This window comes from Lolium perenne, chromosome 4 (genome assembly GCF_019359855.2).
Source record: "Lolium perenne isolate Kyuss_39 chromosome 4, Kyuss_2.0, whole genome shotgun sequence".
Lineage (NCBI taxonomy): Eukaryota > Viridiplantae > Streptophyta > Magnoliopsida > Poales > Poaceae > Lolium > Lolium perenne.
In genome coordinates, this window is record NC_067247.2 from 110,997,304 (window position 1) to 111,012,824 (window position 15,521).

General features: G+C 41.7%; 2 protein-coding genes across 2 annotated transcripts; both read left to right on the forward strand.

Moving 5' to 3' along the window:
- Window positions 1-6,105: 6,105 nt before the first annotated feature.
- On the forward strand, window positions 6,106-9,915 carry LOC127304417 (uncharacterized). The gene is made up of 3 exons (XM_071829123.1): window positions 6,106-6,867; window positions 9,384-9,464; window positions 9,670-9,915. The coding sequence occupies exons 1-3, from the start codon at window positions 6,106-6,108 to the stop codon at window positions 9,913-9,915; spliced, it is 1,089 nt and encodes a 362-aa protein (XP_071685224.1).
- Window positions 9,916-9,946: 31 nt separating this feature from the next.
- On the forward strand, window positions 9,947-12,093 carry LOC127304418 (uncharacterized). Its single transcript, XM_051335108.1, has 3 exons — window positions 9,947-11,193; window positions 11,296-11,380; window positions 11,925-12,093. Exons 1-3 carry the CDS (start codon window positions 9,947-9,949, stop codon window positions 11,928-11,930), a joined length of 1,338 nt encoding a protein of 445 aa, XP_051191068.1. The 3' UTR covers window positions 11,931-12,093.
- Window positions 12,094-15,521: the final 3,428 nt, after the last annotated feature.

The following is a 15,521-nucleotide window of genomic DNA, read 5'->3' on the forward strand; positions in this document are numbered from 1 at the left end:
TGATGGGGCGCCGAATTAAATATGAGAAGAAGAGGTACTTTGTGTATTCTTGGGGTATACTTTGCATAATTTGCTGGGTACGCCCTGTACAACGGCAATCATAATTGGTGATGGTGTTTTTTTTGGATCTTGCAAAGGTGGAGGCTCGACGTCTCTTCTTGCGTTCGTCTCGGCGACGTTGGAATTGGACGGCGGCCGCTGGCTACGGTGGTTGCAGGAAACCCTAGGGATCGTTTTGTATTTCTCGATCTTTTAGGATTTTATCTGCAAATTCAGGATAATCATTTTATCCCGATTTGTCTTTTAATTTCCACATGTGTTGCTTCATGTAATCTGGTATTTGATTAACGAAATATGTGGTTGCTCTCAAAAAAAAAATGGCAATCATAATTGGTGAACGAAAGACCTTCCACTATATCAATCATTCGAACAATCGCTCTCACCTATGTGAGTCCAAATCTCCACCGCAGTGTCCAGTAAACACATTACCATAACTTTCATTTGCTTGTGTGGACTCGCTGCTAGGAGTGGTACCATTTATGCCCCCCTCCCCCTCATTCCTGTGGTGGCGAGCCCGACGTATGGAGGGGCGCCATACGTAGCTATTTTGGGATTATTGTTTTCTCACAAGTATGAAAAGAAGCGTACAAGTTATAAGCCCTTAGTAATCACGAAGATAGTAGTTATGTTTATTTCTTGAATGTTAGTGGTTTTGTGAGCGAAAACCTCTGACACACATGAGTTGAGTTGTCGATCCTTGGTGAAAAGCTTCCATTTATTAGTTGGAAGCTGAGGATTTTGGAGTTGGAAGTTGTTACTTCTCCAGCGGAAAGCTTCAATTTTGCGGTTCAGTTTATTATTGAAAGTTAGTTATATTTCTATTCAAGCTTTGAAAATTGTTTGCCCAACAAGATGGAGAAGGAAAAGGGGAAGACTGAGAAAAATGAACAGAAAGATGTGAGATGATCTAGTTCCTGGCGCGAAGGGGATTTCAATATCATGTTCATGCTTTTTGATCGAAGCCGGTCATAGGAACCATCGTTCGCTGATAAGAAGCAACACACATTCATTAATAAGAATGCATGTGGTTGCATATGATTAATCAAGAAGTCACTCCATCAAAGTCTAATATGAAGAAATAGTGTAATTTGTGGAATGTAACTAGGCTTTCTTCCCATAACTTTGTGCGCACAATCAGAAAAAAAAATCACCAAAAAGTTTAGAAAATAGGTATTCATGATAGCGAACAAGGTGTGTTGAGGCCTTATAGTGGAACTCACACGAATTCCAGACGACCTTGCGTGACAAAAGTGAGAAATACACAACCAACACAAGGCATTGCACCTTCTGGCAACAAGTTGTACACCATTTTATGAGTAAGTAGTTAAGTTCCACCCTTAATATGAAAATATTAACCACCACTAATAAATTGATGTTTATAGATTGAGTATATGGAACATATTTTGTAATATAAATTATGTTGCTTGGAACAAGATAGTTAAAAGATGGACTGTGCTAGTTTCTTGCGAATGAAATTCTGAAAATGCATCGATGTGTGTAGCAAAGAGTGTTACCTCCGTTCCGAAATGTAAATATTTTTACAAAATTCACTCTCTTTAGCTTTCTAGAAAAAAACTTTTTTTTGTTAGAGGTACTAGTACACAGTAGAGATACATGAATTGTCTATAGCAATTGTAAAATAGAGTCTAAATGATACAAGCAAAATTTTCAGGTCTTTAAACTCTTTCTTCTTCCATGATGATATAATCTTGTATTTTCTAAAGGCTGCCAAACATAAACGCCAAAGCAGAAACCTATTTTCTAAGTTTTTGCGAAACATAATCTGCTGCTCCTCGTAGAAATGCTGCAACGTTATCAATGGTAAAGTACGAACGGCGACAAGGCGAGGCTATCTCTAACCCTCTCCCTTTTTTAGCTGAGAATACGGTTGGTCGGTCACGTTGGGTCTTTCTTTTTCTCCAGTGTGGATGCACGGGTTCGTTGGACCTGAATACTGGGCTTCTTGGTCACTTTAACCAACGACCTGCCGGTGTGGCACGTTCGACGACTACAGCATTGGTCATGTTTGGCACCTCGCGCTCGCCTAATGGTGTGCCAACACGAAAGAAGGCGGAAGTGCAGTGAACAAAACGATTGAATTTGCATGGAAACAATGCGCTATATATTAGCACCAAATCATCCGGCAGCCAAGTAACCGAGCGGGACCAAACTGTTTGGAGGATTTTGGTATTGGTAGATAGATAGAAAAAGGCGATGGAGGTAGGGGTGGTTCATCCGCCGGAGCGGAGCTGACAGCGTCGACCTCACGACTCACGTTGCGTTGTTGGGCCGGCCGGCCGGGTTGTGGCTTTCTCACGTGCTACGGCCAGCAGAGACCAACGGTGAGCAACATCAGCATGTTCCTGCCGGACCAGCAAACGTGCGTGCCACCTGCAGCTAACCATAGCTAGCTCAGCAACGGTAGAGTGTACAAGGCGATTTCGTTTTTTTTTTCTTTACTAAACTCCGCCGATCTAATCATCAATTGTAGTACGTACAAATAGCCTAAAAATAATAAATAGGTACTCGGACCACCTTGCGACACTAGCATGAGATGAATGCGCGCCGCTGTCCTCGCCCCTCCACCAGCAGAGTCGAGCGAAGCTTGTCGTGGTAGTGCTAAGACACCAAAGGAGCAGAGTAGCAACAATCGCCAATGATGATAACCATAGATGATATATTAGAAGAGACTGGCATGAAACCACAAAGTATAGATTAAAATTGCAATGATTAAATATTAAATTTAAATATGGGAAGTTTGGTTCAATCTATAGATTAAAATTGCAATGATTAAATATTAAATATGAATATGAGAAGTTTGGTTGTGGGATAAGTTTGGTTGGGTATCGTTGAATTCCTCTAATGGGCATACAGTTCTTATAATGTGCTCGTCTATGCATATGTACTTGTTGCGGTAACTTTACATGCTATAGGATTTTCAGATTTTGAAAGCTTTTTCCTAGTTTTTGAACCCTGGACAATTCAAATGTATCAAAACCATCAGATTAGTTCTTTTTTTGTCTGGCCACCCATCCGGTCTTTTTTTTTGAAGTATATTTTTCCTCTTAAAACGGTTTTAAAAATGATTCTACCTCAAATTTAGAATATATATGGGTGTGGAGAACAATTCCTTACTTTAAACGCCCATTTAAAACATCTATACATTTATAACTTCTCGTTGGTTGTATATTTTAGCGAGGTATGGCCTATTTTCGAATTTCACACAGGCCCTAAAACTTGGGAAATCCTATACACCGACCAGGTCGGTGCCTACCAGGCACCGCACACCCTGGTCGGGTATTGGGCCTGGCCCATTTTAACCTTTTGTTTCATTTTTTTTCGTTTTCTCTTTCTGTTTTCTCTTTTTTCTTTTTTCGGTTTTCTTTTTTGTTTCCTTTTATTTTCTGTTTATTTTTATTTCTGTTCAAAACCGAAAAGTTCAAATTTGAAAATAGTTTAAATTCGAAAAACGTTCAAATTTGAAAAGTGTTCAAAAAGAAAAATGTTCAAAGCTAAAAATTGTTCGTATCAAAAAATGTTCATAATCGAAAAATGTTCAAATTTAAAATATGTTCATTTTTTAAAAACGTTCAAATTTTGGGAAAAAACGAATTTTTGAAAAAAATGTTCATTCTAAAAAATGTTCAAATTTTAAAACTGTTCAATCCTAAAAATATTCAAATTTCGAAAAAAAGATATTCTAAAAAAATATTTTTTCGAAAAAATTATATTAAAAAGACAAAAAATTTAAACTTCCAGATTTAAAAACGGATTCAAAATATTCTTCTTTTTAAAAAAGGAACGTATGTAAACAGAAAAGAAAAAAAGAAATAGAATAAGGAAAATAGAAATGACCTTACCTGATAGGCCGGCCCACTGGACAACCGCTGGGTCGGGGGTGTGCGGCACCGCGTCCGCACCGACCCGGTCGGTGTATAGGAGGCCCCCTAAAACTTTCCCAGCTCAGCCATGTCTACACACATCCAAGAACGTTTGATTTTGCACAATACCAGTTTGGTGCTTGGTGCTTGTCACTCGGCCTCGGCCCATCAATAAATGCCCGGGGCCCTTGTAGCCTCATCCATTATGTGATGAGCTGCTGCATCCGCAATGTCTGGTTCGGATCCTACCGGATCTTATTTACTAGAGTAGGTAACAATTTTTTTCTAGGAGCTAATTTGTTATTGTTGTGTAGGAACAAAGGGATGATATATTCTAAAAAGGAATACAGTAAATCTGGATGGCTTCTTTGGTAGGTGAAAAGAAAGTTCCGCACTTGGGCAAGTTAGTCCCTTTGTTTTATTACTAATTTCTAATGAGCAGGTTCTAGGTTAGGATTTATATTTCAAATACTTAAAAACCTCACAATAGTATGGGTCTGCCCTTGGTTCAGTCCCAGTTGAACGAAATTCGGCTCTAGCAGTGCTGATGTCAAACGCCCAAATTAAATAACTGACGGATGATACTAGTGAGGTCCATATCTTGTACTTTGAAAAAGAAATGGAGGTGAAATTCGTGGTTTTCTGAATTGTGTTCAGGTGGATTTCAGTCAATATTTGATGAATTAAAATTAAATATTGAATCCATGTTATTGGCAGCACAGGTATAGGGTTAAAGCATCCAGTCCTGAAAGTTATGTGAACAATCTACACATTTTCACACAATATATTAGTTGCACAAAAACTATTGATAATGTTTTTTCCCTCGCTATGTATGGACGAAAACTATTGCAGATAGCAGTTACACTGACTGAGAACGATCAAAGTGTATGTGTTTAAATTCTCAAATACTTATTCCTCACAATACTATCCATCCTCCCTCGACCAGACCCCAATTGGTCAAACACACTTTTAAAACCGCTAACTGCATTTGAAAGTGAACCGGAGTACTACAAATTCTTGGTTTTCTGAACTTTTAATAGGTGAACCAATCATTGTTGGGTGAATTGATTTACTATCATTTAAATCCATGGTGTTGGGTTAAACCGAAAGTTCATTGTAATGTGGACTTTTTCCTACATCTGTAGTACTTCCTCCGTCTCAGTTTAACAATCACGCACGTAGTTTAAGATAAAATTTGACCATTAATTTTCTCAACAAAATATAAGTTATATGTCTAGAAAATTTATATCATTCGATTCGCATTGAAAAAAAGGTTTATAATGATATAATTTTTTCAACATCTATTTCATATTGTATTGACCAAAATAAGGTCAAAGTAATTTTTGGGTTGCGTGCTGTTAAACCGAGACGGAGGTAGTATTAAAGTTTTCCCCTGCACTATATACTATTGACTTAAGTACTGAAAAAAAAAGAAAGTGAAACACGTCGATGAAGGAGTACTAATCCATAGATCACACTGCTACCCATATTGAGAATCCCACGTTGTATCTTCCAACCGTGTAAACTCCTTTGTAAAAGGATCGCGATTCTAGATGTGGATTCATTTCATTTTCAAGGAACTGCATGATACTAGTACTGAATCGTATTGACTGATGATACACAGGTCACTAGCTAATTCTTCAAACACTTTCATGCATACACGCGCGTTGTACGGTTATTGTGGTGATCTGATATTGTAAAGAAGCTTGGTTTCATCCGACCAACTGACACTGGTTGGCCATGCAATCGACGCGCACAGATTATACCCGCCGTATCTATTGCTACGTAGTTGAGGCTTTGATTACAGATAAATAAAGCTTACGTTGTGGTTTACGATCAGGCTGAAGCCTGAACCCAGTACCACAATCCCCATAACCTGAATTAAGCATCATTAACGACCGTCGATACTGATTTTCAGGCTTCCACTTCTAACTGCTGCAAATCTTCGGTGAAGAACTGAATACAAAGTGTGTCTTGGAGCGGATTGCATCCGTTTGTATAATGGCATCTGATATTTTTGTTGGCACGCCAACGAGCCAAGCGAATCAGGAAATCCTTGAAAAGCAGCGGCTGTCAACATATGCAAATCAAATCACAAACAAAAATCTCTGATTGATATTCCTTCCCTTTTTTGATGATACCTTGATTACTGCTCCTACCAGAAATGATCGTTGAGCTTCTACCTTCCTGTATCTGCCTCATCAGACCTGTACATTGGCACGCGGTTCCGCGCCCGCTGGCCATGACTTCGTGCACAGGGAAGCGCCGGCGCTCCGCGGTGGCAACTTTGGATGCTGCCATGGCGGCGGCCCCCTCTCTCTCTCCATGGGCGTCGATCCTTCCTGGAGATTTGCTTCGCCTGATAGCGGGGCTTGTTTTGGAGGGCGATTTCCTGGATTACGTTCGCTTCCGCGCCGTCTGCACCAGTTGGCGGTCTGGCACCCTATGTCCGCGCGGCCGCGGCGTCACCGATCTGCGCTTCCACCCGCGCCGCTGGATGATGCTCACCGAGGGTCACGGCCTCTACCCCGGATATGGCAAGCTGGATGGTTACGTCCGCTTCTTCAACCTCTACACGGGTACCTTCGTCCGTGTCAAGCTCCCGTTGTTCAGAAATCACTGCGCGCTTGACAGTGTCGACGGCCTCCTCCTACTCCAAAGGGATGAAGACACCGTCATCTGTGTCCTCCACCCTTTCACTAGCGACATTGCAGAGCTCCCACCACTGTCTACCCTCCTCACTCAGCTGGATGGTGATCGCAACCAAGTACCTGAGTGTGAGAAGTGGTTCTTCATCAGATACAATATATGTGCTTCAGTTTCCTGCAATGCTGGGATCACCTCCGTCATGCTTGCATCCCATTATCAATCTCGTGTAGCCTTTGCTACCTCGCAGGACAGGCATTGGACTGTGACAAGCTGGAAGGTCCCACGGAGTGTTCGACCCTTGTCATTCCGTGGCAAGCTATATGTGGTTCATAACCAAACCCCTGCCATTGATGCTACATCAACTGTTCTCCAGATTGATCACCCCCTGCAGGATCAGATAGGCTTAGGCTCTCGAGAACCGTCACCACCGAAGTTAATTGCCACATGTCCGCCAAACATTCTCCGCTACCCCCTCTATCTCGTAGAATGTGACTCAGAGATCTTGGTGGTTGGTCATAGTGATAGTTCCTTTTCTCACATTTTAGTATACAAACTTGCTGATCTTATGTTGGGAAGGTTTATCCCCATAACAAGCATCGGAGACCGTGCCCTCTTCATAGAAGAAAGGTCTGTGAGCGTCTCCTCTAAGTCGTTACCTACAGTCATGGCTGAAACTGTCATCTATACACATCCAAGAACGCATGATTTTGCACAATACCAGCTTGGTACTGGCACTTGGTCTCGACCCATCGACGAATGGGGGCTAGATGGCTTTGCCCCGGGTCCTCGTAGCCTCATCCACCATGTGATGAGCTGCTGCATCCGCAACGTCTGGTTCGGATCCTTGCAGATCTTATTTACAGGAATATGTAACAATATTTTTTCCAGGACCTAATTGGTTATTGTTGTGTAGGAACAAAGGGCTGATATATTCTAAAAAGGAATACAGTAAATCTGGATGGCTTCTTTGGAAGGTGAAAAGAAAGTTCCGCACTGGGGTAAGTTAGTCCCTTCGTTTTACTACTAATTTCTAACGAGCAGGTTCTAAGTTAGGATTTATATTTCAAATACTTAAACCTCACAATAGAATGGGTTTGCCCTTGGTTCAGTCCCAGTTAAACGAAATTCGGCTATAGAAGTGGTGATTTCAAACGCCCAAAATAAGCGACAATGATACTAGTGAGGTCAATATCTTGGACTTTGAAAAATAAATGGAGTTAAAATTCGTGGTTTTCTGAATTGTGTTCAGGTGGGTTTCAATCAATATTTGGTTAAAATATTTGAATCCATGTTATTGGCAACACCAGTATAGGGTTAAATCATCCAGTTCTGAAAGTTATGTGAACAATCTAGACATTTTCACACAATATATTAGTTGCACACAAAAAACTAAATGATCATATTTTTTTCATCACTATGTATGGACAAAAATTATTGCATATAGCAGTTATACTAACTGAGTTTGTTACCGAGATCGATCAAAGTATATGTGTTTCAGTTCTCAAATACTTAATCCTCATAATACTATCCATCCTCCCTCGGTCAGATCCCAATTGGATAAACACACTTTTCAAACCGCTAATTGCATTTGAAAGTGAACCGGAGTACTACAAATTCTTGGTTTTCTGAATTTTTATTAGGTGAACTTTCAATCATTGTTGGGTGAATTGAATTTACTACCATTTAAATCCATGCTGTCGGGTTAAACCGAAAGTTCATTGTAATGTGGACTTTTTCCTACAATGTATTAATTGTACACAAAAAACTTTTTTTTTTGTTGCGGGTTGTACACAAAAATCTGAAGTACTGTATTAAAGTTTTCCCCTGCACTATATACTATTGACTTAAGTCATTGCAGATTTGGTAGCTTGCTCACGATGATTTCCTGCCTAGATCGATGCTTCTCTTATGATGTTTGTTTGATCATTTTTGTGTAGTCATATGGCCACCTATATATGACATCTCCTCGTGTGCTTGTGTTGTTTTTGCTAGAGCTGAATGACCCATGTTGCGTGGAGGAGCTGGTGGACGTCCACGATGAAGTAGAGAGACTCGTCCTGGTGCGCCGCACTAAGTTAGCTTTGACAAAATCTGTGGTACTCTGTGTTATGCACATATGCAAGTCCTGCAGCCCCTGCTGCCCTGTACTGTTAAACTATTGTTTTGTTTGTTGTTCAGTACTAATATAGCATTGCTATATCCGGCAAAATGTTTTAGTTACGTCAGCGACACCGAAGTTTTAGTGTTTGGCGGCTTTTGTGCAGTGGGGCGGCGAGTGCCTTTTAGACGTGTGAGATTTGTGGCATTATACTAATACCGTATCGTGATGGCAATTGAATGATGATACACTAGGTCACTATTAGCTAGTTCTTTAGAGGCGCGTTGTACGGTTCTTGTGATGATCTGAGATCGTGACGAACTGACGAAGCTTGGTTTCGTCCAACCACCTCACACTGGTCGGCCTCGCAACTGCAGCACTGTTTATTCCCGAGGTATCTATTGCTACATAGGTGAGGCTTTGATACAGATAAGGCTGCTTTTATAACTGCAGCACTCTACTGACGAAAACGACACTTGTAACTGAATTTCTAAACCTGACAGCAAATAGATTAGCTAAGAGGCTGGCCTGGCATAACCTTGGTTAGGCAACAGAGAAACCACTCCAGACTTACTTAGCGAAAGGGAAAGGGAGGGCCAGAAGGTTAACATCTTCAAGGGTTTTACCGCGTTCTGAGCTCGATGAACTGGTCCAATTCTCTTTCATTGCTCATCCTTTGCAATTCTGGCATCCAGGCCCCGATATTTAGGGCCACACGTACAGTCAGCTTCTTACTGAATGACAGCTTGAACAAGTCTGGAGCAATCAAAGCCGGGGTATTCCCATTCAGCCAAGCATCACGCCGGAACAAAGCCCTTTCGCCATTACCAAGAAGAATCGAGGAGCAGGCAGAGAAGAGTTGCTCATCCTGAAGAAACTCGTAGTGTCCGGTACTTCGGTTTCAGAAGCCAACGCCTGAACCCAGTACCACAATCCCCATGAGCTGAATTAAGCATCTAATCCGTCGATACTGATTTTCAGGCTTCCACTTCTAACGGATGCAAATCTTTGGTGAAGAACTTGCCAAATACACAGGGTAACTTGCAGAGGATTGCATCAGGAAAGCCATGCAAATCAAATCACAAACAAAAATCTCTGATTGATATTCCTTCCCATTTTTGGTGGTACATTGATTACTTCTCCTACCAGAAATGTTGGTTCAGCTTCTACCTCCCTATCTGTCTCATCAGACCTGCACATTGGCACGCGGTGATGACACCGTCGTGATCTCCCGGATCCGGTTCCGCGCCCTCTGGCCATGACTTCGTGCACAAGGAAGTGCCGGCGCTCCGCGGTGGAAACTTCGGATGCTGCCAGTGCCATGCCGGCGCCCTCTTCTCTCTCTCCATGGGCGTCGATCCTTCCTGGAGATTTGCTTCGCCTGATAGCGGGGCTTGTTTTGGAGGGCGATTTCCTGGATTACGTTCGCTTCCGCGCCGTCTGCACCGGTTGGCGGTCCGGCACCCTCTGTCCGCACGGCCGCGGCATCACCAATCTGCGCTTCCACCCACGCCGCTGGATGATGCTCACCGAGGGTCACGGCCTCTACCCCGGCCATGGCAAACTGGGTGGGTACGTCCGCTTCTTCAACCTCTATACGGGAACCTTCGTCCGTGTCAAGCTCCCGTTGTTCAGGAACCACTGTGCGCTTGATAGTGTCGACGGCCTGCTCATACTACAAAGGGACGAAGACACAACCATCCATGTCCTCCATCCTTTTACTGGCGACATTGCCGAGCTCCCACCACTAGCCACCCTCCTCAATCAGCTGGGTGGCAATCTCAACGGAGCACCTGAGAGTACCAGGTGGTTCTTCATCAGAAACACTATATGTGCTTCAGTCTCCTGCAATGCCGGAATCACCACGGTCATGCTTGCGTTCCATAATTTGTCTCGTGTAGCCTTCGCTACCTCTCAGGACCGGCATTGGACTATGACAAGCTGGAAAGTCCCACATAACGTTCGACCATTGTCATTCAGCGGCAAGCTGTACGTTGTGCATAACCCCACTCCCACGCTTGATGCTACATCACAAGTTCTCCAGATAGATCACCCCCTGCAGGATGAGATTGGCTTAGGCTCTCGGGAGCCGCCACCACCAAGGTTAGTCGCCACATGCCCGCCAGATGTTCTCCGCTACCCCCTCTATCTGGTAGAATGTGACTCGGAGATCTTGGTGGTTGGTCATAGCGACAGTTCCTTTTCTCACATTTTAGTACACAAACTAGCGGATCTTATCTTGGGAAGGTTTATCCCTGTAACAAGCATTGGAGACCGTGCCCTTTTCGTCGAACAAAGGTCTCTGAGTGTCTCCACTAAGTCGTTACCTACCATCATGGCTGAAACTGTCATTTACACACATCCAAGAACACATGATTTTGCACAATTTCAGCTTGGTACTGGCATTTGGTCTCGGCCCATCGACGAATTGGGGCTTGATGGCTTTGCCCCGGGTCCTTGTAGCCTCATCCACCATGTCCTGAGCTGCTGCATTCGCAACGTCTGGTACATACCTAGTTACTCTTAAGGTTCCTTGCAGATCTCATTTGCTGTTCCCTGTAGCAGTTTATTTTTCGACGAGCTAATATGTTATTAATTGTTGTGTAGGAACAAAGGACTGATATATTCTACAAAGGAATATAAGAAGCCTGGATGGCTTGTTTGGAAGGTCAAAAGAAAGTTTCGCAGTGGGGTAAAACCTTGCTCACAGTTTGTACATTGTTTTACTACCAATTTATACTGGTTCTAGGTTGGGATTTATTTTCAAATGATTAAGCCTCACAGTAGAATGTGTCTGCCCCTTGTTCAGTCTCAGTTGAAATATACTCGGCTCTAAAACCCCTAACTGTTTTTGAAAGTGAAATGGAGTTCAAATCGTGGTTTTCTAAATTGTTGTTATGTGGATTTAATCAATATCTAGTGAATTATAATTAAATATTCTAATCCATGCTAGTGGCAGCAAAAGTAGGGATTAAATCATCCAGTTTTAAAAGTTATGTGAATAATCTGGACTTTTCACACAATATATTAGTTGTACACACAAAAATAACTAAAGGATCATGTGTTTTTCCCTCACTATAATTGTAGATTTAGCAACTTACACTGACTGATTTCATTACCGAGATCAAACAGTATATATGTGGTTTTGTCTTATTTTATTTGTTTGATCGTTTTGGCATAGCTGTATGATCACCCACATAACATCTTGTTGTCTGCTTGTATGTTCCTTTTTCTAGTCCTGAAGGACCCTTCTTGCGTGGAGATGCTACCTGGTTGCACGAAAATTCCCCTGCATCATCCGAGATCCTTACCACCATGAACTAGAGAGGCTACTCAGGATACTAGCTCGATCCTTCTGCACTGTGCTGTTATGTCATGGTCTGCAACTCTACACTGAGCTGTTGAACTATTTATCTCGTTTGTGTTCAGCAGTAATGTAACTTTTATAAGTCCGGCACTATCAAATTTTCAGTTAGGTCAGTGACATTGAGTTCGTTTCGTTTGTCTTGTGTTCAGCTTATATATGTGGGCTGCCAGTGCCTTTAAGCAGTTCGGATGTTAGTGAGTCCAGTCATTGTAGATTCTTAGATCTGAATTTTCTCTTTTTAAAAGACTGACATGAATTCACTAATTGTTCAGACACTTTGATTCACGCGGGCGTTATCTGTGTCTTAGAAGATCTGACCTGGCATTGTGTTTATCAAACTGGAGAGCAGACGCTATGCCTTCGGTCTTGTTAATCTGACGCACGTAAATAGTGACGTATCAATATGCTCCGAGGAATGTGACTGCCGATTGGAGAGTTGATTTGCAGGGAAACATGCTAGCAGACGACGTGATAATCTGAAACTGCTTGAATTGTACATTTGTACTCCGTGTGCCCAATGGCTAAGTAAGTGCATCATGGGCAAGTGAAATACAACATTGGAATCGACTGGAAATGCATGGTCCTCTCAACATGATCGAGGACGACTCTTCACCGAAGAAAGAAGTGTCATATTTTTGTCAAAGGCCAGCGAAAAGAACTATAAAGTCTGCATCTGTTATGTTCCTGGCCTCAACACGAGGTGACGAAGAACCTTCAAAGTAAACATTTCGGCACTTAATGTCTAACTAAGAGTTTCCAGCCGCGTCACCCCAAAGGAATTTGGAACGCGCCAGAAGTTTGACCGCGCGGCCACGGCGTCACCAATCTGCGCTTCCACCCGCGCCGGTGGATGATGCTGACCGAGGGTCACGGCCTCTACCCCGGCCATTGCAATCTGGGTGGGTACATCCGCTTCTTCAACCTCTACACGGGAACCTTCGCTCATGTTGTTCAGAAATCACCGCGCACTGTCGACGACCTGCTCCTACTCCAAAGGGATGAAGACACCGTCATCCAAGTCTTCCACCCGTTCACCGGTGACATTGCAGAGCTCCCACCATTGTCGACCCTCCCCACTCAGTTAGACGGTGAACACAACGAAGAACCTGAGTGTGAGAAGTGGTTCTTCATCAGATACAATATATGTGCTTCTGTTTCCTGCAATGCTGAGATCACTTTTGTCATGCTTGCATCCCATTATCAGTCTCGGGTAGCCTTTGCTACCTTACAGGACATGCATTGGACTGTGACAAGCTGGAAGGTCCCACAGAGTGTTCAACCCTTGTCATTCCGTGGCAAGCTATATGCGGTTCATAACCAAACCCCTGCAATTGCTGCTACATCAAGAGTTCTCCAGATAGATCACCCCCTGCAGGATGAGATGGGCTTAGGCTCTCGGGAGCCGTCACCACCAAGGTTAATTGCCACATGTCCGCCAGACATTCTCCACTACCCCCTCTATCTGGTAGAATGTGACTCGGAGATCTTCGTGGTTGATCATAGAGACGGTTCCTTTTCTCACATAGTATACAAACTTGTGGATCTTATGTTGGGAAGGATGCAAAGGTTTAAGCTCTTACGAAAGATATGATTAAGTTACACATTCGAGAGCTCTCTTGATAGTACGATTATCGATCCTAAAACCATATCTTCGAACAACAATAAGAGGACGGTAAAAGAGAAAGCCTATAAATAACTAGTCTTAACCTAGCGCATTCCACTTGATCTAGATGATGATCTTGATCGCTTTAAGATGGAATGTCTTTCTTGATTGTGCTTTGTTGATGAAGTGTTTTCGAATTGCTCCCTCAATCCACTATAGGAGAGCCTCTTCTTCTGCATATATTCATAAATCCATGATCACCATATGGATGACAAGGTTGAAGCATATGATCTCTTTTAGATACCCCACCTTGCCTTCCACTTCATTGCTTATTTCTTCATCATTTTGATGTCTTGAAGAATATGAGAGCTCACTCAACCTTCTTATTCAAGACACTTGCCATAGGCTTAACTTTCTCATGGTCAATATTAGGATCACTCCTTGAATAAAGCCTTGGTCAACACTTGATCTTCTTCTTTCAAACTTGAAGCCAACATATGGCTCAAGCATTATCTATGAACAAATCTTACAAAAAGAGCTTAAAGGAAATATTAGTCCATAGTGATTTCAATAATTACCAAAATCACACATGAGGCTCTGTGCACTTTCACCTGTTTTGAAAATCTTTTTAAATTGTGGCAGTAATTTTGTCTAATTCTAAGGATAACGCGAAATCATCAAGACATGTAAAGAGACATTTGAAGTCTTTAAGGAAATTATGAAACTCAAAAATAATAATTGTTACGTATATTCAATGTAACATCCCAAATTTTAAAACAAAGAAGAAAATGAATTTCACTTATTTCAAATTTTGGAGCCAACAAAAACTTTATTTTAATAATTCAAGATGCATAGTGCTCATGCATGTATGAGATGATCTTTGCCATGATTGTTTGTTTGTTGTTTTGAAAATGACCTTAAACCTTAAACCCTACCTTTTTTTCCCCAAAACCAAGGAGGATAAATTAATAAGAAAATAAAAATAAAAGAGAAATCATATGTAAGCATTATAGCCCTATGTGCAAATCTTGACCTTGGCCCTAGTTACTTTACCACATGGTTTTGAACCATGGTTAGACCCCACTAAAGCCTAAACCATGATCATTTTAAATCAAAGAGAAACAAATAAGAAAAGGAGAAAATGCAAATAGCTTCACATATGAGGCTATGGCTATTTTTGCAAAACTCTAACCTAAGCCATTCTACATGGTGAAAATGATTTGAAAACAATACTAAACCCTATCTAGTACTTAACAAATCACATCCAAGGTGAAACCAAAGAAAATAAAAAGAAAATAAAACTATACCTAGAGGCATATGAGAGGAAATGGCAAAAAGGCAAATTTGAGCAAATGACCTCAAGACTTGGTATGAATGCTTGTAATACTATGTTATACCATTTCAACACTCAACAACATCTTTTGTATCAAGAAAAATCGAATCAAAAATCAAAGAAATGCAAATTCCAAATTGCATGTGATAATGGTCACATGTGCCATTCTTAATATCTTACCCACTTTGAGCCCTTTTATCAAGAGATTCTTAAACTAAACCACCTCAACTATTTGCACCTCATCCAAGACCTCATGAAATTGAACAACTTAGTCAAAGTCAACCTTGCTGGTTCAAAGTCAAACTCTAAATATAAGCATGCAAAGTAGCAACCTCAAATCAGATTCTAGATTCCCTCCACTTTTTGAAATTTCACAACCAACTCCAAATTTCAAACCAAGACCACCAATAGATGCCAAACATTATTTAGAACCCAATGAAGAAATTTGGTCAAAATTCAACACACCTAAAACCATTCCTTGTCATATATGTGAGCACATAGATTAAAATTAGGGTACAACCACTCCCAAC

Excerpts from the sequence above, each read along its gene's own strand:
- LOC127304417 (XM_071829123.1), top strand. The coding sequence starts at position 6,106 with ATGATCGTTGAGCTTCTACCTTCCTGTATCTGCCTCATCAGACCTGTA. Across the intron at positions 6,868-9,383 it reads GGACTGTGACAAGCTGGAAG|GCCCCGATATTTAGGGCCAC; the intron begins GTCCCACGGAGT and ends TCTGGCATCCAG. Across the intron at positions 9,465-9,669 it reads CTGGAGCAATCAAAGCCGGG|GCTTCCACTTCTAACGGATG; the intron begins GTATTCCCATTC and ends ACTGATTTTCAG.
- LOC127304418 (XM_051335108.1), top strand. The coding sequence starts at position 9,947 with ATGACTTCGTGCACAAGGAAGTGCCGGCGCTCCGCGGTGGAAACTTCG. Across the intron at positions 11,194-11,295 it reads TGCTGCATTCGCAACGTCTG|GAACAAAGGACTGATATATT; the intron begins GTACATACCTAG and ends ATTGTTGTGTAG.